The sequence below is a fragment of the Macaca thibetana genome, chromosome 13, assembly GCF_024542745.1.
Source record: "Macaca thibetana thibetana isolate TM-01 chromosome 13, ASM2454274v1, whole genome shotgun sequence".
NCBI classification, from domain to species: Eukaryota; Metazoa; Chordata; class Mammalia; order Primates; family Cercopithecidae; genus Macaca; species Macaca thibetana.
In genome coordinates this window covers 70,674,618-70,700,522 of record NC_065590.1, presented here as the reverse complement: position 1 = coordinate 70,700,522, position 25,905 = coordinate 70,674,618, and the positions used below count along the sequence as shown (strand labels likewise).

General features: G+C 39.3%; 2 protein-coding genes across 10 annotated transcripts in view; one reads left to right on the top strand and one right to left on the bottom strand.

Annotated features, from left to right (window-relative positions):
- CRIM1 (cysteine rich transmembrane BMP regulator 1) overlaps window positions 1-10,877 on the top strand; it is a 196,649-nt gene extending 185,772 nt beyond the window's left edge. For all 4 annotated transcript variants that reach the window (XM_050753298.1, XM_050753300.1, XM_050753302.1 and 1 more), the window contains 3 exons: window positions 4,345-4,467; window positions 6,895-7,082; window positions 8,407-10,877. In XM_050753298.1, the coding sequence (XP_050609255.1) occupies window positions 4,345-4,467; window positions 6,895-7,082; window positions 8,407-8,583 (488 nt within the window). In that variant the 3' untranslated portion in view covers window positions 8,584-10,877. The remainder of the gene's footprint in view (window positions 1-4,344; window positions 4,468-6,894; window positions 7,083-8,406) is intronic.
- FEZ2 (fasciculation and elongation protein zeta 2) overlaps window positions 1-25,905 on the bottom strand; it is a 69,810-nt gene that overhangs the window by 13,444 nt on the left and 30,461 nt on the right. For 2 of the 6 annotated variants that reach the window (XR_007718659.1, XM_050753382.1), the window contains exons 6-8: window positions 20,937-21,017; window positions 18,584-18,659; window positions 15,497-15,562 (exon numbers count right to left, since the gene is read on the bottom strand). Coding sequence is in view for 5 of the 6 variants with exons in the window: in XM_050753382.1 (XP_050609339.1) it covers window positions 15,497-15,562; window positions 18,584-18,659; window positions 20,937-21,017 (223 nt within the window). In the remaining variant the exon portion in view is untranslated. Of the gene's footprint in view, window positions 1-12,089; window positions 13,016-14,312; window positions 14,342-15,496; window positions 15,563-18,583; window positions 18,660-20,936; window positions 21,018-25,905 lie in introns of those variants that run through there. The other 4 variants (XM_050753384.1, XM_050753383.1, XM_050753386.1 and 1 more) reach the window with 4 other exon arrangements.

Genomic DNA, 25,905 nt, shown 5'->3' with positions numbered 1-25,905 from the left:
AGAATGGGAGAGGTGAACTGGATTCACCTCTCCCCTTGGGAGTTACGGTTATGCAACTCTCATGCAGACCATGCAAAGTTCATGACTAAGATGGACTATGAAGTTGAGTGTCCTTGGAAGGTTTCACAGAGAAAGGACATGAGCTAGATTTTAAAGGACAGATGTGCTCTCTTCATTGGAGTGAAGAGGATAACCTGACCAAGACCTGAGATGGGAAAAGTCAAGGCCAGTGCCTCTAAGGTCAAGGCCAATGCCCCTAAAGCAGTGAGTTCTAGTAGCAGTAGGTAAGGACAGAAACACTAGCTTCGCCAGGATTTTTCAGGCCTTAAATGAAGAGTGTAGATTTTGTTCTTCATAGGGAATGGGAAGGCTTATTTTTGAGCAGCTGAATGACATGATCACAAAGGTGTTTTGGGGTAACCTTTGTGTAATGGGGTGGTGCGCAGGAATGACTAAAGCAGAGAGAGACCAGACGCCAGGACAGCTGTATCATGCACTGCAAATGTCCTAGGTGTGATAATAAGAACCCAAATTCAGGTAGTGGTGGTAGAAATAGAGGTAGATTCATTCTCCTTGGTTTATGAATTTCATGAGAGAGTACAGATACTGCTAACATCCTTGTTCATCATTAGAGATTTCTCCAGTGAGTTATCAGTTAAGATTTACTGTTGGGTTGAAATTTAATTTCTGTTGATTAACTCTCCTTTCTGCATCTGCTGTATTCCTGATGAGACATTTTTCCATCTTTAAGCAATATTGCAATCAGTTGAGCTCGTGCCACCTTCTGTTTGATCCAGTATGGGCTGCCAGGAAGGCTGGATTCCTGTCCCATTCTTGCATCGGTTCATTGTGTGATCTTAGTCAAGACTCATCACCAAAGTTTCAGGCTTCCATTTCTCATCTGGATAGCACGTGCCACCTCCCAGAAACGCTGTGAGGATTATACCATCTCAGAAATGATGGTGTGGGAGCATTTCCCAGTCTGTCCAGCAAACACCTTGCTTTGTCCTTTAGACATTCTGAATATCCTCTTTCTTTACAAAACACTTTCCACCTTCACCATATTTGGATATGAGTACAGAACCTATGAGCTGTTAGGTGATTAGCACGTGTATCATTTTACAGAAGAAATTGAGGTTCAGGAAAGTTAAGAGTATTATCCAAAGTCATGCAGCTGGTTATCAGAGCATGAGACCCCTGTTCCTAAATTAACCTCAGGTTCCATCTCCCAAAAAAATGCGGACTTCAGCTTGTGAGCACCAGCCACCTCGCCCCATATTCCAGAAGAGGACATTTTTAAGGAAGGCAGCTCTTAACAGATGACCAGATGCCTCCGAAAGTAAAATATATCCCCAGTAAATTATCTTGAGTTCCTCCAAAGCTCAGATCAAGTATGAGCACAGGCGTGATTGTGACCATGTGCCCAGGATCTTTGTGGCAGGGCTGGATGTAGTTTTTGTAAGTCGCCCTGGCACTGTCCATCTGCGATGCCAACAGCTATAAAGGGCTCTTCTAGTAAACACCAGAAGGGTTCTATTTTAGAGTCTTGGGTTGAAGGCGGTCTTTAGCCATGGAAGAAGGCCTGAGTCTAGGCGTGGAAGCAAATAGCATTCCCACTTCTTTTTGTTTCAACAAGCAGTTGTTTAACTCAAGAATTGTTCTTTTTGGCAAAACTGCTCAGAGGCAGCTTCCCTTTTATGTTCAAATTAAAGGGAAATGACTCTCTTCCCTTGGACTTGAGGACTGTGAACTGGAGCTGTGAGTGTTTTGTGATAAAGAAGGAGGTGTGGGTGGATTTTAATCAGAGCTGAACTGAGTGGTGGAGTGAGCTAATACACAGGACAGGTTATGAGCTGCTGGAAGTAAGAAGTAGCTGTCAGGCATCACTCATCAGGAGAGACCCATGGGGGCCAGGATTGGTCTCACTTAAAACTGTATGCCCAAAACCAATGCCTGCCATGTAGGAAGTGCTCAGGAAATATTTGTTGAACAAATGGTAATACAATTAATCACTGAAGGAGACATCCTCCTTCACCATAGAGCCTTCTCACTTTCCCTGCTGTTTCCAAGTAGAGCCCCTGTGGGAAGAGGACTCACTGTCATGCCTCAGCTTGGTGGAGTTTCACCTGAAATCTATCCATATGCAGGGTCAAGGCAAAAGAATTCCAAAGTTACTTCTCTACTGCTCTCACTCAGGAAAAAGCCTGAGGTGGAACTCAGTCAATCCCAGCTCTGGGGCCTCTGCAGAAGCTTTGACTACTTAGCCATTGACATTCACAGGTTTGGTGGAATCAGTGTCATGTTCGCCCTTTACACTGAGGCCTCAGAAACCAGTGGCAGTTCGGCCCCTGTTGTCATAGGGAGGCTCAGTGTGAAGCCCTGGACTAGGCAGGGGAGGGACAGAAGGGTGTGTGACATTGAAAGGTGTCAAGTAAATGGCGACGTGGCTTTTCTGCCCATATTCACCCAGGAAATTCATACCACATATGAGAGCTTTTCAGTGGATGGATTAAATACCATCCCGGAGTCACCTAGTCCAAACCTACTGAATCAGGACCTGTGAGAGTCAGCACATTTTCTAAGCTCTTTGGGTAATTCCGATAGGATTTTTAAAAATTTGAGAGTCAGCGGTTTGTGCTTAGGCCCCTGCGCCTGCAAATGGTAATACTTTCAGTAACTTCTATTTTTAATTCTCGAGTTTGCAGGGATGCACTGAACCTGTAGAAACTATCATTGTTCCCAGTTCTTTTTATGTCTAAAGGCTTTATAATATAACTAAAAAAAATAGAAGACTATTCTGGAAGGCAGCAAGAAAACTTGGGCTTTGGGATCACAGAACTGTATTTGAATCCCAGCTCTACCACTTACTAGATGCGTTTGAGCGATTGAACTTAACCTCTCTGGGTTTCTTTCCCTGGCTGGGTACTTAGTTAACTCATGGGGGAACCTTAGCAAGTACTCTCTTCTCTGTCACTTTCCTCTTCTCTCAAAGTCATCTTAAGGTTTACTTCTCAAAAGCCTGGTAACTTTGAGACAGAAAACAATCACTCTCGCAGAGGGGATTATTAATCCTATTTTAATTTATATACTGTATATTTTATGTTGGTCTAAATTAGGCAATGGTGAGTATTTAGGATCCTACGTGTTGAGTAATTGCTTTGTAAAAATCAGTGAATAATATGGCAGGATCTGGCCGACAGGAAATACATGCATGACACAAACTTTTATTGTCACATTTTGAAAACAAGTTCTTAAGAATTAATTGCTTTAAAATGTGGGGCTAGTTGTTATCAGCTGGATAAAGTATAAATATAAAGAAATATTTGTAGGAGCTGAGAAAAGCTCTGATTTTTTTTTTAAAAGGCCTGATATTTGAGATAAATAATATTCTTCTCAGTTTGTTTTATGTTGTAGTATAATACCTATCTGATCAAACTGGACAATGTAAATATATTTACCGAAGATCAGTTTCTAATCTAAATGGTTCCAGTGGTAACATAATGGACATCTGAGACTTATACTCATGAGGTCTCCCTACAGTCTTTTCCCATGTAGGGGAAGAGAGAGGAGAGGAAATGGCCAAGAAGTCCATAAGAAGTGGACAATGCTTTAACTTTTTCAAGTTTTGCTAACATATTTTGTGTAGTTATTCAACACCCCTATATTAAAGAGCAGCAGCTATTAAACACCAACATTTATTAGCTGCTGGAAAGTAAAAAGAAATAATTCCTGCCGGGCGCGGTGGCTCACGCCTGTAATCCCAGCACGTTCGGAGGCCGAGGCGGGTGGATCACGAGGTCAGGAAATTGAGACCATCCTGGCTAACGTGGTGAAACCCCGTCTCTACTAAAAATACAAAAAATTAGCTGGGCGTGGTGGCGGGCACCTGTAGTCCCAGCTCCTCGAGAGACTGAGGCAGGAGAATGGCGTGAACCCGGGAGGAGCAGATTGCAGTGAGCCGCGATCGCGCCACTGCACTTCAGCCTGGGCAACAGTAAGATTCCGTCTCAAGAGAAAAAAAAAAAAAAAAAAATAATTCCACTTCACCTAGTCCCCTTCAGTTTCCATAAAGTTATAAAACCAACACCATTTGAACGTGGAAAAAGCAGTTTTTGACCCTGGTGGAGTAGAGAATTCTTTTGTCTTTTAAATGTTACAAGACACGTTCCTTCTCACTGCAAAGCTTGTGATTCTCTAGCATGAATGATGTAAATGGCAGAAAGTGCATCTTTCACGTCCCAGGAAATGTGGGCTTGAATTGAGTGCACCATTTGGATTGAGAATACAAAAGCCAGCAAGACAGCAGCTTCATCATCTCTTACGAAAAATGTTCCCTTCTTTTAGAAATGTATGTCCCAGAACCAACCAATATACCCATTGAGAAGACAAACCATCGAGGAGAGGTTGACCTGGAGGTTCCCCTGTGGCCCACGCCTAGCGAAAATGATATCGTCCATCTCCCTAGAGGTAAGCATTGAAGGCAGCTGAGATCTGCCAGTTTTCTATGTGGTCTATTTTGGCTTTTTTCTAATTTTTAAAATTTCCTGTGAGTAACTTTTTAAATGACTTGCTGAAGTAAATTCAGATAACTATTCCTGGGCAGACCTGCCTGGCTGAAACATATTTACACCACACATGGATAAAGTAAGTCAGCAGGTAACTGGATTAAATGCCTCCTTCCTGGCCCTCCTTGCTCAGAGACTTTGTGATGATGGAAATAAATATGTTCCTAGTCATAAGAGCTTCGTATCTGGAACTTGTAAGCCATCTCTCAAATGTATGTATATATAAACTGTATAAGGAGAGTAATCATGAATTAGTCACTGTGTCTTGTAGATTCTGCACTGAGCATTTGTACATCAGGTTACCCTCTACTTCTGGGCACTTTTCACTTCATGTGAGTTACATTTATTACCTGTGTTGATTTTTCCAGTCACCAGGTTTACTCCATGCCTTTTTTTCTTGCTCTATCCTTTCAGTGTGTATGTAATAAAGATGTTATTTTGTCTCCCAATAGCTGTTAATATTTCCTTTTCTATAAAAGTAGACCTCTTCTTGATCCGTGGTATAAACTAGCTCTTAGCCGTGACTCAGTACTGCCTCCTGTCCACTCCAACCATATTTTCCAAATCATTGCTATATAATTTTTATATTTCTTTTGGAAGAAGCAATATTCATTGCTTGAGAGATTACTTGTCTGTCACTCTAGATATTCTAAACGTTATGCTCGGATCAAGCCAGATGACCAGAAAGCCAATTTCCTGGGCCTAGTGTTTTTGGCTCTCTGTAAAATTGTTCTGACTGAACGTGCTTTAGCATTATGCTTACATTCACTCAGTCAATATTAGTGCCTGCTGTATGCCAGGCCCTGTTCTAGAGGCTAGACTTCGGTCATAAGTATAGCCATACTTATAGTATGTTGAAGACCTGTGCATTGCATAGTATCTATGTTATAAAGCCCCTGAAGAGAAATTTTCTCATGCGTCAATAGCAAGAAAATGTATACTTCTCCTAGGCAACTGATTTGTTTTAACCTAGAAGACACTGTGAATCCTATTAAAGACTGATAGTTGTTTCCATTTTTGGCTTTGGCTGCTACAAAGCTCAAAGCTAACTTTTAGGGCTTGGTTTTAGCACAGAAACGGCACCGGAAGACTGAATTTTGTAAACAGACCTCACTTGCAGCTTCATTTTTCTTTCACCGAGACCTTCCTTAATTTATATCTTATTCTTCTTGTATGACACATAGTCCTAAAACTTCTATTTCATTTGGAATATGGGAAAGTAAAATTCGTTCTTTTATTCGTTGTGTATTTAAAATCTGAATTCATCAATAAAATGTTACTCTTATCTTTGACATTTTTCTTGATGCTGATAAATATGTTTCTACAAAGCTTTACTGCCATCTGCACCAGCTAAAATGATTAGGAATGTTTTCTACCTCCCATTCCTCCCTGCTCCCACCACCCTCCAGAACACACACGGAAGCATATAGCATTTAAAATCTGCGTTTTACACCACAGTCTTACATACCACAAAGCTCTGTCACTTCATGAGCTGAATTTCCAGAACAATTTGAGAGTAACTCCTTTCGACATTGTGTGTCATGTGTCTTTCACTAAACTGACTGTTAATGCATTTAGAAAACCTGACACAGTGATTTCAAAATAGAATAAAAATAAGGAAACTTTAGGGAGTGCCCCTTACTGGTATGTATTTAACCTTATTTCTGTCTGCAACATACATTGCAAGATATTTTAAGAGAACATAAAGGTCATTCATAAGTGCAAAACTAAATGTAGTCACCTATGCAATATAATTCATTAAGGCAGAAAAACGATCTAATACGCCTAAGCAAGATTTTCAACAAGTTCATGAAAAGTAAGACAATATTGCTTAGAGTTCAGTGAACCAGAGTATCAACCAAAAGACCAACCTCCTGATTCTGATTAGTTTTGATCTAATTAGTCTTCGTTATTAAAGAGAATATACTTTGTTCTAGTCCCGTTTGCCAGTAAGCAAGGAGATCAGCTAATGTTTCTCCTTCGAAATCTGAGAAGACCATATATGTTAATAGTAATCAAAATATTTTAATGGTCTAATTCACTTTTTCAAAATCTACCTAAGCACCTTCTTATTTTATTAGCTAGAGCCGCCATCGTCTTATCCAATTATTGTCACTTTGATTTTTTTTTTTTTTTAACATTCATCCCTAAGCGCTCTGCCCTCTACTAAGAGCTCTTTGGATCAAAATTAGATTTTAATCACATTTTTAGCCTGAAAAAACTGAGAAGCAATAAAACCAAGTTGCCGATCTCTATTTGCAATGTCATTAAAATAATCCTGAACAATTCCGGTTTAGGTAATAAATGCTTGTAATTTTTCTTCTCCTAGATATGGGTCACCTCCAGGTAGATTACAGAGATAACAGACTGCACCCAAGTGAAGATTCTTCACTGGACTCCATTGCCTCAGTTGTGGTTCCCATAATTATATGCCTGTCTATTATAATAGCATTCCTATTCATCAATCAGAAGAAACAGTGGATACCACTGCTTTGCTGGTATCGAACACCAACTAAGGTATTGTCTTGAAAAAGTCTCTTGAATGATGAATCTAGGAAAACTTACACTTATATTGAAATTGCTTGAAACCTTGTGTCTTAACCAGTGAAATTTTTACTTTGCTATTCATAGCCTCAAATCCATACCAGGCTATAATATGAATCAAATATATAGTACTTGCCCAGGGTTGGACTTATCACAAGGTGAATTTTATCCATTGGTTAATGAATCCTGACCTTACATGGATCCAGTTTTCTGGAGGTACTCTAAAGTTTTCAAATGAACAAATACCTCTGGATTTATTCCTAAATCATTCTTTATATTAGACATTAAACTTGATCACCTGGCATTTATCAGTCATCAGTCAACTTAGAATTGGGAGGGAAAAGAAGTCACAAAGGGAGGGAGATAATAGGAGAGGGCTGGAAGATCACGAGGGTATACAAAAGGCCAAAGGACAGGTCAATGCATCAAAGGCAAGCACCAAGTGGAAAGGTCACAAAAGATGAAGAGGTGGTGGAAAGTAACAGTAGACAAGGTAGGGAGAGGCAGATTTCATATTACGGGAGAAAATATATTTATTTTCAGTACAAATGTAAAGGGCCTCTAAATCTGCCTATTTTGAAAGATAAGAAAAACCTGTATTAAGGGAAATAAGTCATAATCCCTTCCAACTCTGATTCTGCCTTTTGCCTTGAGTTGGTTTATTTTAATCATACAACCTTAAGAATTGGAAACAGCCTGAACAATTATGTAATATAATTTACCATCTGGTTAACCCTTCCATGTAAAAATTCTGTCCTGCGGTTATCCTGCCTCCGATTTTCCTTTGAACAAATGTGCATCGGGCACAGCCTCTATACTGGGTCAGGATACAGTTGCCAATGTCCAAAGCTGGGAAACAGACCCACTCATAAAGTGTATGGAATGACTAGGAACACACGGGCTGGCCCAGCCTATGATGGTGTTCTACAGTCTGAGTGGTTAGAAATCATCCCTTTGTTTTTAAATCTGCCTACCTTCCACTCATTCTTCAACCCCCTTTAAACACAGGTCTGCACTTCAAGGATTTGAAATCATTTCACCAGTCTTTTTTTTTTTTTTTCAGTTCCTTTGTCTTCCTATTTGACATCGTTTTTTGACATTTCACCTTTAAATAGTTTGTCAGTGTCCTTCATAAAAGTATAGTTGGTACTAGAACAGGATGTGATACTCTGCATACAGTCTGTCAATGAATTGTGAAACTATTATCTCATCTGAGTTAGGTACTAAATTTCTGCTCATTTGCGATAATGTAAAGCAGCTAATTCTTTGTGGTTTTATTCCTCCTCTCATTAAATAGCCTTCTTCCTTAAATAATCAGCTAGTATCTGTGGACTGCAAGAAAGGAACCAGAGTCCAGGTGGACAGTTCCCAGAGAATGCTAAGAATTGCAGAACCAGATGCAAGATTCAGTGGCTTCTACAGCATGCAAAAACAGAACCATCTACAGGCAGACAATTTCTACCAGACAGTGTGAAGAAAGGCAACTCAGTTGCGGTTTCAAAAGACAGAAGATGACTCAATCTGCTCTAAAAAGTAAACTAGAATTTGTGCACTTGCTTAGTGGATTGTATTGGATTGTGACTTGATGTACAGCGCTAAGACCTTACTGGGATGGGCTCTGTCTACAGCAATGTGCAGAACAAGCATTCCCACTTTTCCTCAAGATAACTGACCAAGCGTTTTCTTAGAACCAAAGTTTTTAAAGTTGCTAAGATATATTTGCCTGTAAGATAGCTGTAGAGATATTTGGGGTGGGGACAGTGAGTTTCGATGGGGAAATGGGTGGGAGGGTGGTGTCGGGAAGAAAAATTGGTCAGCTTGGCTCGGGGAGAAACCTGGTAACGTAAAAGCAGTTCAGTGGCCCAGAGGATATTTTTTTCCTGTTGCTCTGAAGACTGCACTGGTTGCTGCAAAGCTCAGGCCTGAATGAGCAGGAAACAAAAAAGGCCTTGCGACCCAGCTGCCATAACCACCTTAGAACTACCAGACGAGCACATCAGAACCTTTTGACAGCCATCCCAGGTCTAAAGCCACAAGTTTCTTTTCTATACAGTCACAGCTGCAGTAGGCAGTGAGGAAGCCAGAGAAATGCGATAGCAACATTTCTCTAAAGCGGGTTATTAAGGATATATACAGTTATACTTTTTGCTGCTTTTATTTTCTTCCAAGCCAATCAGCCAGTTCCTAGCAGAGTCAGCACATGAACAAGATCTAAGTCATTTCTTGATGTGAGCACTGGAGCTTTTCTTACAACAACGTGACAGGAAGGAGGGAGAGGGTGGCGAACACCAGGCATTTCCAGGGGCTATATTTCACTGTTTGTTGTTGCTTTGTTCTGTTATATTGTTGGTTGTTCATAGTTTTTGTTGAAGCTCTAGCTTAAGAAGAAACTTTTTTTAAAAAGACTGTTTGGGGATTCTTTTTCCTTATTATATACTGATTCTACAGAATAGAAACTACTTCATTTTAATTGTATATTATTCAAGCACCTTTGTTGAAGCTCAAAAAAAATGATGCCTCTTTAAACTTTAGCAATTATAGGAGTATTTATGTAACTATCTATGCTTCAAAAAACAAAAGTATTTGTGTGCATGTGTATATAATATATATACACATATATATTTATACACATACAATTTATGTTTTCCTGTTGAATGTATTTTTGAGATTTTAACCAGAACAAAGGCAGATAAACAGGCATTCCATATCAATGCTTTGATCACTTACAAATTTGTTTGAATAACACAATCTCATTCTACCTGCAGTTTAATTGGAAAGATGTGTGTGAGTATGTGTGTGTGTGTTTGTGTGCACGCACGCCTTGAGCAGTCAGCATTGCACCTGCTATGGAGAAGGGTATTCCTTTATTAAAATCTTCCTCATTTGGATTTGCTTTCAGTTTGTTTTCAATTTGCTCACTGGCCAGAGACATTGATGGCAGTTCTTATCTGCATCACTAATCAGCTCCTGGATTTTTTTTTTTTCTTCAAACAATGGTTTGAAACAACTACTGGAATATTGTCCACAATAAGCTGGAAGTTTGTTGTAGTATGCCTCAAATATAACTGACTGTATACTATAGTGTTAACTTTTCAAACAGCCCTTAGCACTTTTATACTAATTAACCCATTTGTGCATTGAGTTTTCTTTTAAAAATGCTTATTGTGAAAGACACAGATACCCAGTATGCTTAATGTGAAAAGAAAATGTGTTCTGTTTTGTAAAGGAACTTTCAAGTATTGTTGTAAATACTTGGACAGAGGTTGCTGAACTTTAAAAAAAATTAATTTATTATTATAATGACCTAATTTATTAATCTGAAGATTAACCATTTTTTTGTCTTAGAATATCAAAAAGAAAAAGAAAAAGGTGTTCTAGCTGTTTGCATCAAAGGAAAAAAAGATTTATTATTAAGGGGCAATATTTTTATCTTTTTCCAAAATAAATTTGTTAATGATATGTTACAAAAATAGATTGACATCAGCCTGATTAGTATGAATTTTGTTGATAATTAATCCATTCCTGGCATAAAGTCTTTATCCAAAAAAATTGTAGATGCTTGCTTTTTGTTTTTTCAATCATGGCCATATTATGAAAATACTAACAGGATATAGGACAAGGTGTAAATTTTTTTATTATTATTTTAAAGATATGATTTATCCTGAGTGCTGTATCTATTACTCTTTTACTTTGGTTCCTGTTGTGCTCTTGTAAAAGAAAAATCTAATTTCCTGAAGAATAAAACAGATATATGGCACTTGGAGTGCACCATAGCTCTACAGTTTGCTTTTTTCTTCAAAACACACAAAGCTGTAAGAGAATTATCTGCAACCTGATTCTTGGCAGGAAATAAACGTTGTGAGTTGAAATCACATAGTGTAACTTCCAAAAAGATTCCAGCTCTGGGATCCGAAAGACAAATTGTCCTTTTAAGGTTATCAGTCCAATGAGCCTCTGGTGTCACAAGAAGTCCCCGTGCCTTTGTCGTTAGGCGGGTCTTTCCCAAGGAATCCTTGCAAAAAGAAAAGTGTCTCCCAGAGTACGCAGCATAGCGGTGCTGTTTTTAGGGAGACAAGAAACCTACCTGCTGTCAGAAACGTGCTCATAACTAGTATCAAAATGAACTTGCTACGCACAGGAGGATTGTGGTGGGAAACCCTACAGTGGTTCGATGCTGAAGAAGAAAGACTTTACCAAGCAAAATCAGGGGAAGCCTGACTACAAAGAGACTTTGAGCTGATAGGAAAAAATAGGTATATTTTCATACATTTTAGAAGCATCAATTTAAGAATGAGCTATAAACAGACCACTGTTGAATCTCCTTTAAAAAAAATATATCCCCTAAGGACTTTCTGCTACATCATATACCCTTTAAAGCTACATTTCTTCAGTACAAGGCATCATTTTTGCAAATTCACATCAAATTAATTTAAATTATTAATATTACTGGGTATGTGTGTATCTGGGGAAAGGGCCAAGTAAGTTCCACATAAGAACGTTAATAAAATAAGGAAACCATCCTAAGTTTCTCATACCCCTAGAGATGACGGCTGAAATGCTAAGCAGGCATTCAACTTCAAACCGAGCCCCTGCCCTTTGCAGTCATGGCGTCTCAGTTGCTGAGTGCAGTGAGGAATATGTATAGCCCTGTTTGCTCACCAGTGTTCAAGTGGAATTGTGAAAGCTTCCTATAGCAGGTCCCATGTCGTCTATGGGAGGGGCTGCATGGCTGTTTGTCTGAAATGTCTCACAGCCCCAGAGAAACAGCAGGACTTCTGTCACTCCACAGCAGCTCAGCATACTCTTAAAAAAAAAAAAAAGTCCTCCTCTTCTCCTTTGTAGCATTCTGGGACTAATCAGGGTTTCATCTGCTCACACACTGTAGCAATGGGCTCTGTGTGGAATTAAGGGAAAGAATCTAGTACTGTAACGAAAAAAAAATAGAACACAGAAATCCCAAATATAAGGCTCTCAAACATATTTTTACTTCTTAAAAAATTTATTAAATGCCATTGATTTGATTGGAACCAGCAAAAGTCCTCATGATATTGATGAATCCATAAGTAGCTGTATCTAGAATTCATACTTAAAACACACAGGCATGAATAAAATACGACACCGTAATGAGAATGGGCAATTCTGCAGTGTACACTTTGTCAAGCACCTCAGAGGATACGAACTTTTAAAGTACAATTCTTCAAAGACACCTGAAGCAGAACATTTGAAAATCAAAAGTTAAACAGTACAAGATTCTAAAAGTGAATGGCAATTTAATGGTTAAAATTTGACCAATGGTTAAACAAGCAGCAAGCAACAAAATCCATCATCACCAACAGTTTCCAATGTTCACTAAGTATTAAGCCAAAGTAATGCATATTCTGGTTTTGCTTCTTCAAGAGCAGCCCGAGTTTATTATGTTTCAGTCTCTCTGAACAATACTGGTAGGTAATATTTATACTGACAATTCTCACAAAAATCAGTGTTGGTTCTTGCCATCACTGAATTTATAGTATAAATCTCCCAAGGCTTTAATCTAGTTCATCAGTGCACTTTAGATAAGAAAGCCATAAAAACAAATGGGCATACTGTCAGTTAATGAGAAATATAACTGCACATGCACAATTAATATTACTCTCTTACTCTACTAAGAGAACAGTTCATAATTATTAGTAGATTTAACAAAAACCATCTCTAGAATTCAAAAAAGTGCCCATATTTCCGTTGGTTCTATAATATAAAGAATTAGTGAAGTCAAGATCTGTTAATACTAAATCAAACCCAAGTTCAAATGTGCTGAGTTTCCAATAGCAAGAAGGTAATGGTAGCCAGCTTTCAGAACAATGCTGTAGGAAATCTAGCTCGGAGCCCACCGTAGATAAAGTTGCTGCTCTATGTAGGACACAGAACTAGAAGGAAAAGAGAACTTTTAGGTAAAAATGTATATTTTGTATACATTTACACAAAACATACATTTTACATGTACATTTAAAAACATTAATGAGAACTAAATGTTAATGCAAAGATCGATAGTAGCAATTTCTTAAAGGTTTTAAGAGGCTATACCCAACAAGGATGAGTTCTCTCAACACACAGAATTTCCCAGAAATGAGATACCAAAAGGCCATGTCTCTTAGGGTACCACTTGGAGAAAGAAGCCCCTAACATTTGCCCTATACCATGAGGCTTGCGACACAGCAAACAGGCTCCCTAGGGAAGTCAAAGAAGGGTGCAAGTTTCTGCACACATTTTTATTCCTAACTAGGATCAGCACGGCAGCAGCCACGCGTACATTACTTCAGAATGAGCCTTGGGTCCTACCCTCAAGGCGGCAGTGGCGGCAGGCTGCAGTGGGGTCATTAAGCAGGTGTGAGAAGGAGAAGTTCGATTAGCACAGACAGTGCCCACCCTACTCCCTTTCTCAGGCCCAAATGAGACCACTTTTCTACCTTCTTTCACTTCGGATGTTTGCATTTAAACTAAGATGGTGTATTTAGGCAGCCAAGCCACACTCATCTGTTAAAACAACAACAAACTAGCCAAAAAAGGGGAAGGAGTATTACCCCCTTGAGCAATATCCCCCTCCCAGGCCAAGTGTCCTATGACTGGCCCCCAAGGAGAAGGAACAGTTAACCAGCGGTGAACTTTCAGGATGGGTGGAAAAGAGCATTTTCAATGACCCCCACTTCACCACCTTCCCACACACTTAAATACATCTCCGCATGACACTCCCGTCTTCGTTTTCTCTACTACAGTCTCTGCTGTAGTCTGAATCCTCGCTGCTTTTCCACCCAGTCCTCACAATACAAAGCCAAGACGAAACCACAACACATGCACACAGACAGCGCGCATCAGAAGCAGGTACAGTATAGATAGAACTGGGCTTACAGACAGGAGCCAGCGGCCCGAGCATGAGGAGCAGAATTAGATGGGTGCTGCTTCCCTAAGGCATGCGGTATAGGTAGGTTCACAATTACAGTCCTAGGTTTTCAGAGTAAAGAATTAAAAATCATTTTCCCTCAGAGGACTCTGTTCTTTGGGTCATAACATCCTTCCATGCAGTTAAACGCTAACACAGCTAGAGAACGCTTCAGAAGCTCATTGTATCTCTGGCCCTCACAGAGCCGTAGGGACCCGCTATAATTAAAATTTAAGACATGTTCTTTATGTTCATCTCATTCCTGTTTCACATCTAGAAGAACAAACCTCAGAACAATCCAGCTTTCATACCAATGCTAGCACAACACAAAAGCAAACAAAGATGTCAGGTATTTAAAAAAAAAAAAATCAGAATTTAATAGGGAGAAAATCCTCCATCAGAAAAACAGCTTATTTTTAAAAATGATGTCAACTCAAGTCTGTTCTACCCCGGTGTTAACCCACTAATGGCTAGCTCATGCTTCTTAGCTCTTACAGCATCAAGACTCTTAAAAGTGAAACGTGTGATTCACTTTGAGCACCCTGAGTATACTACCGAGGTTCCCCTTTCAAGACACTATGGTTTAAGAAAAGTCCATCTGAGATTTCTAATGTCTCAGAAATCTTCATCTTCCTTGTGCTCAGCTAACTTTAATGGAGAAGAGAAAGAACCCAAAGAAGACTGTTACTAAAAGAGGATTGCTCTCAAAATTTGATCAAACACTACAAGATGTATTCCGTGATGCTTTCAAAATCTGGTCTCTGAATACCTGCTACTTTAAAAAATATTTCATTGAAAAGTATTAATTTTGCTTCTAAAGTTCTTCCGTCCCTTCTTTATCATCCACATTTTGCTCTTTCCTCAGCAAAGTAACTCAACCTCTCTCTCTTCTTTTGCCTCATCAATATTCCCATCCTGTGTGAGCCTCATCTTGCCTCTAAGATTTGTGGCTGGTGTTTCACTGTCCTGGGTTTATGAAAGTCCATTCTTTTTATTTCCCCGCTTCCCTCCCTGTGCCTTACATCAGTCCCTTTCGTATTCCCTTTGGCACTGCTCACAGATGTGACTTCCTTCATCCATCCTCACTAATGATCTGTCCTCCTCCTCTCCACTGTCCTCAAGATGACAGAGACCACCCTTCTCAAGCTTCCCAGTGCCAACCTGCCAACATCTGATACCCACATGATTATGGCGCCATCTCACTCATTTTCTTCTACTACCTCCCTCGATGTTTATAGTTTAGCTGTGGAGATTATTTCCAGCCCAAAACCTCCAATAAAAGTTAAATTTCATAAAACCGTAATATATAATGTTGACAGAAGTCAGTCATGTAGCTAATCCTCACCCTGCATAACAAGATTAATGAAAGTTGTGCATTGGGAAGTTACTATCTAATGTATTAGCAAGACGATGTATTTTCTGACTAATCCAAACCTCCCGGCCATCGCACCTATACCATTATAAAACTCACCTTTCAGAATATAATCAGTTAACAAGCTCGGAACTTTTTCACTGTCCTCCTTCATGGCACGAAGAACTGCAAAACAGAAAAGGGGGAAAAGACAACGATTAAAAATCCAGATCAAAAATATTATTTAATTTCAATCATTATGGCCTTCATCTTCCTTAATTATAGGATATAACTGACTCATGCAAATTACAGGTGATTTTCCTGATAAAGGAATACAACAATAAAGGCCCAATAATTTATTTTAGTGGAGTAAGTTTACAGGAATTTATTTTAGGTAAGAATTTCCTGCTTACCTGAGAGTTACTTCCCTGTTTTAAAATTTCCAAACAGTGGAGGCGAAAAAGAGGAACCGGGTTATTTACAAGGAGCCTCGCTCTATAATAATACTGGAAAGTGGGTTACGGTAACCTGCACCTCAATGAACTCGGTGCAACAAGAGGACCTCAGTGCTGCAGATCAAGCAAACTAGAGAAACTCTCAGAGAAAGGGAAAGTTAGCTATACCCTCAACAAGCATATCTGTCGGACTCCTTGAAATTTTCAAAGAAAACACCCAAATAAAGAACAGACTTCCAGGAAGCAGCACCTGGCATCCGCCTGGCTGTCGCCGCCTCTGCACTAGGGGAGGAACCTGGGAGAATTAACCTCATCCTAATTGGACAATTTTATCTTCTAAGTAAAAACTAAAAGAGAAAAAACAGCCACCTAGTATAATGTTTTTCTTTTTTAAGCTAGATCATTCAGGTCGAGATAAACTCACAAATATTATACTTCAACAGAGTTTGCCCACTCAAATTTTCTCCCGAGCATCCTGGTAAAAATATTTCACTGTTTTTCCCCACCCATACGACAAGGCAAAACAGTGTAACTGTCAAGTCAGCCTTCCTGGGTTTAAACCCTGGCTCTGCCACTTCCTAATTGTGTGATGTGGAGCAAGCTACTTAACCACCTTTGTACCAAGCTCTTCCTCTGTGAAATGAGAATAATAATTAGATTTCATCTCAAAGGTTTGTGAATGAGGACTAAGCTACTAATTCAGATACAAAAGTCCTATCATAGTGCCTGGCACATAGTACGTGCTATGTATTAACTGTAACTAACACTACTAATATTATTAAAGTTTCTATTACTATTATTATTACACCCAGAATCCCTTAATAGCTTTTAGGAGGAAGACTATACATCCATAAACACTGTGACTGTCTCCACAGGGCTCTTCTTTTGGAAAGAAAAGGAGCTTTGGACCCGAATATGTCCAAAGATTCCAAACTGTATCAACCTATAAAGACATCTCGATGCTGGAATTAGATGATGACTTTAGTTTGACCAACGAAGTATTTGCTCTTGATCTGAGAAGCGGAGGCCTGCCAGTAATTCCTGGCTTATAAGCAATATTTATTTATGTTCCCTTCTTTAGAGGGCTACCATGTTCAGTATTTCTGCTTCCAATCATGTTTAAAATTTTTTCTAACTTCTATATAAAATCACATACCAAAAACCAGCATCATTAAAAGTATCATTTCCTGGGAATTAAGAGACCCAGCTCTGTAATTAACCATCCCCCTGTGTGATCTTGGACACGCATAACTTCAGAAGTTCTTCCTGAAAATAAGAGGGCTGGCTACCCAGTTAATCTCTTGATTTTTTATTTCAGACTGGCTGGCATCACTTGATTTATCCATATTTAAATATCAAACTTTTTAAAGAATTATTCACCAAAGGAAAGAATAAAAGCTCCGAGTTAGCAGGCAGGGAGCTAAGAAATATGACACTTGCTTCTACTCTTAGGTTTTCCATGCCCATTCCTCCATATCTTGAATTTCCAAAATAAATATCGTCATCAATACTCATCCATGTGATGTTCTTTCATTTGGTTCCCCCCTAATTAGCAAGTATCACAAATATTTACCATCACAAAGACCTAACAGATCAGCAAAATTCAAGCCCTTCATTTTAATGGCAGTGACAACAAGGCTAATTGATAGTAACTTAGCCGAAATCATACATACATTAATCTATTTACTGGGAAGTAAATAGAACAAATATTTTTTATGCTACTGTTTCAATGTGAGCAAAAGAGAGTAAGTAACTTCCAAGGATATCCCTGAAAATAACAGGGATAGAACCAGAATTCAGTGCTCATTTGTGGCTATCATAAGAGATACTCAGTATCATATATATTTAAATCTAACAATTTTTTTAATGCAAGCCCCTTGAAGGTGGATTATTTTTGTCTGCTTTGTTCACTAAAGTATCCCAAGTGCCCAGATCATGGCCTGGTACAGAGTAGGCCTTCACCAAATATTTACTGAATGAATGCATGTACTTTTTTTTTTTTTTGAGATGGAGTCTCGCTGTGTCGCCAAGGCTGGAGTGCAGTGGCGCGCGATCTCGGCTCACTGCAAGTTCTGCCTCCTGGGTTCACGTCATTCTCCTGCCCCAGCCTCCCCAGCAGCTGGGACTACAGGCACCCGCCACCACACCCGGCTAATTTTTTGTATTTTTAGTAGAGACGGGGTTTCACCGTGTTAGCCAGGATGGTCTCGATCTCCTAGCCTCATGATCCACCCGCCTCAGCCTCCCAAAGTGCTGGGATTACAGGCGTGAGTCACCGCGCCCGGCCTTGAACGCATGTTCTTAAAACATCACTGTCAATTTATGTTCTACCTATAATTACTCCCTTGGGTTCTACATACATAAGAAAAAAAGTGTTTACCCTAAATCCTTCCTATTCAGTTACTGACAGTCATAGATATATAAGATCCTTGAAGAATTTTATTTATGATAAATGGATACGTTCTTAAACACGTAAGAGATGATGGAGATTCAGGTTATGCTTCTTCCCAAAAGTTTAGCTCATAAATATTTCACAAGGTCAGAAAAACAGAAAAACTACAAATCAACACTAGAGTTACTGTTGTATTCAATGTCACAGCCATTGTTGGCTTCATTCTTATAAAAATAATTATATGCATCATTTACATCCTAAATTGACAAAACACTAACAACAAAATCAGCCAATTAAAGTCAGGTGTTTACTGATCAGCAAAAGTAAATCAGGTAATAGTTTCATTTTGTCTTTGCTCACTTTTTGTTAATATTTGAAGATCTTCAACAGATGGTGGTCCGTTTTTCTTCTCATAAGGAATGACTGTAGTCAAATACTGCCAAGTTAAAAAAAAAAAAATATGTCACTTAAATCGGAATTACCTTATCTCCAAAAAATTTGATACTGTTACTAGAAGGTCTATTTCATAATATAAAAACATAAGCTACTTTGGTAATGAAAACCCAGGTATTGTATGGGAATAAAGGTATCTTACTATCTCAGATGGAGCTCATTTTTTTTTTTTGGCCCATCTCTATTTGCTTCACACAAACCTAGTGTCAACAGAAACAACCACTTCTTTGCATTTCAGTTATTGAAAATTTCATAGGACTAAGTCTGAGGATGATTTACTCAATTTGTTCGTTTTTAAAGTATTATCTCACATTCTCTTTGCATATTTTTCAACACATTTTAAAAATAGCAATTTAAACTAAAAACATAGTTTTAATAGTTCTGCACAAGAAAGTAATTTCCAACAGCAAAATAATTCTGTTTCAGACCATTTTTATTCTGGTTGAACAAATGGTCCACATATATAACATGACAACTTTGAAAAACACACACTAGCTTCTTGCAGAAGCTAACAAAGACACACTTAAATCATTTTAGAAATGCGTTATTACTATTATTTTAAATTATTGGGTAAGTCATTATAAACGTTTTTAGGTATTAAAGGAGAAAAGTAAAAGTAGAGAATGGCCTAAGGGGAAATGAATAATGAAAATTCATGTCTGAAATTGACACAAACTTCCTAGTTCACTACTTGTAAAGGCTCACAAGTAACAGCGCCATGTCTTATAACTAATCCCATGAAAGCATGATCCATAAATGATTGTCCAGATTCTCCTACTCTTACCATCCCACCAAAAAAATAGTTCCATGCATTTCACATGTGCTCATATAGAAAGCCAGTGGTTTTCACCTGGAATCTCTTTAGCTCCACCCATGATTTAACCTCGTGCCCTAAATCTCAGCTCTAATCCTCATTGAGTGATCTTATCCTGCCCATAACTGAAAAACAGGATAAAGAAAGCTGCTTTACAATAACTGGATCCCTAAGTCCAGAAAACTGGTAAAACTGCATAGTTCAATCTTGGAGGCACCTAAATGTTCCACCATCTTTTTGATGTAGACTTCTTGCAGGTGATGCCCAATTGTATAATCGAATGTTTCTTTGGAAAGAACAACAACAAAAGGCCAGAAATGATGTCCTCCTGGCTTCACTCTGCACGTGTCAGGCAACCTGGAGAGGCAGCAGGAGGCTGCGCCCTGGCCCGCTCTCTGGCTACCTGGCTGCGTTTTCAGACCTCCCTGCTCCACTCAGTGGAGTCTGGAAGATTCCTTGCCTTCTTGTGAGGTTGAGAGAGGTGAGAGGCACCGGAATGAAAACCAAAATTCAAACAGCCCTTCATGGAGCTCACTGATGAGCTGCAGATGTCTGTGTGAACCTTCCCTCTTTAATAGGAATGATCCCCCTTTTTGAGAAACACATAACTACCTTCAGTAAAAACTCCAGGCATTTGATCTAGGCATTCTTTTGCTAAACTTCCTACAAGCTACATTTTGTACACCTTCTTAGTCTGCACAGAAGAGCTAACTTAAAGAGCTTTCTCTTTGAAGGTGAAAATTTCATATAGCGAAAGGTAATTTGAAGCATACCCATTCATGTGAACGTTTCTCATGTTGGTGATATTCCTTCAATCAGTATACAAAAATGTGAATCAAAAGCAAATTGCTAGATACTTGATTATACATTCATATCTATGTATAATCTTGTATAAATAATGTCTCATGCTTCGTTTGGCAGACAACTTGAGTTGGCTGACTATGCAATACACCTTAAAAACACATGAATTTCACTTAAAGGAGGTAAGATATACTCTATACATATTTTTGACCTAGAACTCTAGTCTCAAACGTACCAACCTCTGGCCTTCCTCCCCCAAAAATGACATCTTGCTTCTTAGACTTTTAGAATTAGAGTCACATATTTTAGTTTAGTTATTTTCACAAGCAGATTTCCTACACATGCAATACAATATGTTAAAATGTTAATGTCTGTTTGTTTAAAACTAAGAGTGAGAAATGGAGCTCTAAAACATGTATTAAGAATGCATTTAATCTACTGTCCAATTTGAAAAAATGCTTTTTCCTCAAAGGGAAATTTTGTTCATTATCAAGACTATAAACATAATGAACTTTTATAATAAACTTTTATTTCTCTCTTTAAGCAATGGTCTTAGTAAATTAGTAAAACTACCAGCTTTCAGGATCTTCACTTACACAGGAAATGAAAAAGCAGAGAATGAGGAAAATAAGGATAACCGAGCACCTGTTTCTCTCCACCTGAATTTCCAAAGGTGTGGCGGAGGCCATTCTGAATGACATTTGAGATCCCTTCCATGCTGAAGCGCTAAAGGCGGCAATATACGGCCCAGAAGAAAAGGACAGAGAGAGAAGTTCAAAGTCTATTAGTAAGAATGTACCATGATGACTTACGTGCCCGAGAGGCAAGCAGTTAGAAAATGCCACTACTCATTCAGATAAAGCACACAAACTCATGCTCTTTTTAAAATGTTGCTGCTTCCATTTCTTTGCAAGGTAAATGCAAAAGCAACCGTTTTTATGCTACTATACTCATGCAGGCATTTTTCTGACGTAGCTAATAAAATTGTTCCAATGTAAATGTCAGTTGTACACATATTTGTTCTATACAAAATTTGCTGTGTAATTTTTAAGATACTTTTTGATATTATTTACCTACATTTTATCAGAAGTCTGAAAACTTAATATGAACAGTATGCATATTTTCAGCTTAAGTTTGTATAATTCTACCATCAGTTTGGAGAACATTAACATAGCATTTAGCAAATGAAAATGCTGTTACTTGGAGAGCTGATTATTGCTTCCCACTCACTCTGCGGGCCACCTGCCACTGCCTTGGTGCAGAAATGCGTACTAGAAGACGGCACACGCTTCCTGGAGAGCAGAGTGGATCCCATGTGCCAGCGAGGCCCCCAAAAACTTCTCCAAAGACTTTTCCACTCCGTTTCTAGGAAACAATTCTAGTTTCTTTCTCCCAGCAACCTCCAAGACTTCCTAGAATTCTTTGTACTGAAAAGGGAGTATTTTTTTCCTGAACAACTTATCTTGATTTGTAACCAGTCTACAATGTCATCAGGCATCGTAAAAAGAGTCTGGTGGCACCTCTATGGCGGCTGAGTCAAAGGAGTGAGATAGATTCTTACAGCATGACTAATTAAGGGGAAAGGCATCGTGACAGGGAAGTAAAGGCCTGATTCACTGGATGGTTCCTTCCCCTGGAATTTTATAGAGGAAATTTAAATCAGTAAACACATTGGAGGAGTCAACATAAAGAATATTTTACCAGGCCCCAAGGGGCAGAAGAAAGGAAACCAAGGAAATGGTCATCAAGAAACATATATAGCTTCGTCCAGTGGTTCTCAAAGTGTAGTCCAGGGATCCCCCTCCCACTCAACTCCTGCCAAGAGGTCCCTGAAATCCTCTCAGGAGTTCATGAGTTCAAAAATGTTTTCCTAATACTACTAAAATATGAGTTGTCTTTTTTACTCTCATTCTCTCATGGCTTACAGTGAAATAGTCCAAATGGCAGACTGCATGCAGAAGCACATTTGTGAATCTAGCTGTCTTTCATCAAGCCAGATGTTAATGAGATTGACAAAAATACACAGCAATGATATTTTTTCATGATGTTGTAAAATATTATTTTTCATAAATATATGCTCCTTATAATGAATTTATTTTTGGTATTTTTCATGAATTTATATTTTCAATTTTATCACTTTTAATCTGTAATATAGCAAATATTAAGCTTCTTGGGGTCCTCGATAAATTTTAAGAGTGTAAAGAAATCTTGATGACAAAAAGCTAAGAAATGCCAACAGGCTGAATCATTGAGGGAGCTATGTGCTTCTGCATCCGTCACGTAACTCTATGGAGTTACTGAAAATCTGAGTTCCAAATGTTACCACCTTATAGGACACTGTACAAATATGCCTCGCCTCCTAAACCATCCATCTTCCCTATCTAGCCTTTCCCAGATTTGCAAGGCAGTTTTGCTTCAGCAAGAATCAAATATCTAGTCAGGATACTCTGCTGACGACTCTTCACTTCACTGAAAGCATAACTATTAACTTTGATGGAGGAGGCTAGTTATAAAACAAAAACCTACAGGTAACTATTTTTGTAAACTTTTTTAAACAGATTATCAAACGAAAGAACATCTTAGGCTTCAGAGTATATAATGACAATTATGAGAAACTATTTTCAAATAACCAAGTCAGTTTTTTAATTATTTCCATAAAATATATTTTCTTTCAAATGTGACAAAGAGAAACGCACTTGTTTTTAAGTACTTAGTCTATGTTACCTGGCTCCATTATCTATGGGCATGTTAAAACTAGATACAAATTCATAAAATCTAAAGCAAGATAAAAAGTTTCAGAATCCACATTATCAGGAAACTAAGACACATTTTATATTTGGAAAGCATATTCCAAAAACACTAGCTTTATGTTCCCAACCAGAAAGCCAATACCTGTCACTAGAAAAAACAAAAGTTGATGCAGTTTCAATTTTATAAGATGGAGATGTAATTTAGGTTTTCTTTATTAAATGGTTGCAGACATTACTGCGCCATCTCAACTACTGATAGCCTGACTACTTGTGAAAGATAGCTTTTGTGCCACCAGAATTCTAGGCTTAGGGGAAATCAGTGAAAATGCAACCATGGGAAGCCAAGGTAACCTGGAAAAACAAAACTAACAGCTGATGCCAGTGAAAGAAGGTAAAGCAAGGAACGCAGAACCTCTGTCCTTGCTGTTGAGTCAGTGGCTGTAGCCGACAAGGCCCTACTGTCCCCAGCTCTTTCACTGACAATGAACTAGGGAAGCAACGTGCAGCCTGTACAGTTCAATAGCCTCTTGATCCGTTGGAAAATTACAGAACAAGGAAATCAGAAGGTTCTACAGGAAAAAAAAAAAAAAAACTAAAATCTATGTCTGAGAATGTTCCTCTATCAAACACTTCAGTTGCCAGCAACCCCCACCTCCCCAGCAGTCAGGCAGCACCAATGTTCTCCCTCCACTGCATTTCCAAACTCTCCCTCTCTACTAGCTCCTTCCTGACAGCAACCTGAAATTCTCAAACCCTCAACCTATTTCCTTTCCGGAGGGTTTCCTGAAACAACTCTTCCCAACATCATTTATTCGATCCAGAAGACCACGGCCACTTTTCAGATCTCTGAGACATCCAGGAATCCCTCCTTCCTCCTTGGATTCAGACACACCACACTCTCCCAGATTTCCCTCACCCCAACCCTCCTGGCTCTGTAGCTGCTTCTTCAAAGAGTCACCACTTTCTTCATTCATCCCTTAAACACCAGTGTTCCCTAGGATCTTGTGCCTTTTTCTTGATTCACCTCTCAGACGCTGCTGTGCCTCGGGATTCTGTCCCTATTTAATTCTCATGCACCCCCTCTGGACATGACCACTCAATAGCTTCAGCTTCTGCTTCCATAAATTGATAGCTCCACTTTACTAAGATCAGTAAAGTGCTAAGAACAGAGACTGGCACATGGCAAAGCTCAGTACATGTTAGCGACCTTTACTGTAATTTCCCTGAGCTTCACTTTGCATGTTTAATGGCCAGCTGGACATCTGTGCCTATTGTATGTTTAATGGCCTATTGACAAGCCTATGTTCCTGTCTATATTTAATATCAATGTTTCTAAAACTCATATCCAAAACTGAATTCAATGTCCTTTCCCCACCAAAACACAGACAACAAAATTTAAAAACCGGTTCCTCCTTCCGCATTTTATTCTCCTCTCTCATTCATTTCCTCATTCTTTCAAACAACATCCTGAGCCAGATACCATTCCAGGTATTAGAGATTCAGACTGAACACATCAGCCAAGGCCCCTCCCACCCTCCTGACCTTACATTCCAGCATAACAGAGGCACAAAAAGTACAACACGTAAATGAACTGAATGCTGCAGATAACTAACACACGCCCTATCCCTAGCTCCAACAAGGCGATTAAAAACTGGATGCCTACTTTCTACTCAGACATCAGAGAAAAGCTCTCTGAGGAGACGACATCTGAGCTGAAAGATGACTTATACACCCATCCCAGATGAGCCACAAAGGACACTGGACAAGGGAGATCTTCTCAGAGAACAAAACCAAAAGCAGCCAACCTGGCCAACTCGGGAGTCCACACCACAGCTAGTGTGCAGGAGTCTTGCAATTCTCATTCAACGGGATGGAACACAGTATCTGTGGATATGTCCCTTCTCGCCTCCTTTTTATCAGATTTTATTGCAGCAACCCTGTCTTCTCTCCCCCATTGTGTGCCAATGTGCTGCAACGGCTGGCTTAACCTTCAGACCATAGGCTTTGTCCAGAGCTGATGGAAAAGAGAGACATCCCCTCATTTGCTGGGCTTGAAGCTAGAAGCAGGCACTGCTGACAAGATTTACATACCTCCCTCTGGGGCAGGGGCGCATGTGCTTTATCTATGCTTGCCCTCCTCGACAATCAATGACCTGACCCTAACTCCCCCCTTCTTTGGCACCCAAACCAATCAACCTCACCAATATCTCTGAAATTCAACTATTTATATTTCCATCCCTACTTTCACTTCCCTGACTCAATCTACATGAAATGGCTGCAACAGCCTCCTAATTAACTTATCTCCAGTTGCCTCCTTCCAATGAGTTCTTCTTGAACCCACTGAAGTACTCTTCCAAAACAGACAAACCCAAACATGAAAACCATTTTTGGTTTTCTACAGCCTTGAAACAAAAACCAGGTGCCTCAGAATGTCGTACAACGCCATCCATTTTCCAGCTTCCACTCTGCAATTTCCATAGCCTCTTCTGGAGTTTCTTGCTCCCTCACCTTCTAGCTTTCACCATAATGAGCAGCCTGCATTTCCCCAAATGTCCCTAACTGTCACCTCCAAGTGGTGGCACACACCATCCCCCCAGCTCTCTGTGCCTGTTCCCTCCTCCTTCTAACTGACATCAGGGTGCAATTCAGCCTTCCCAAACCCATAAACCTAGCTAGGGGTAATAGTAATGTATGTCCATCTCGACCACAGAACACAGCCAGGCTCAGAAAACACTACAAACGTGGTAGTTGTTTTGAATATAGCAATTATTACACCCTGTACCTAGGTTTCTCCGTGTTGACACTACTGACATTTCTGGTCAGATCATTCTTGTCACGGGAGTCAGTGCAGTGGGGTGGGATCT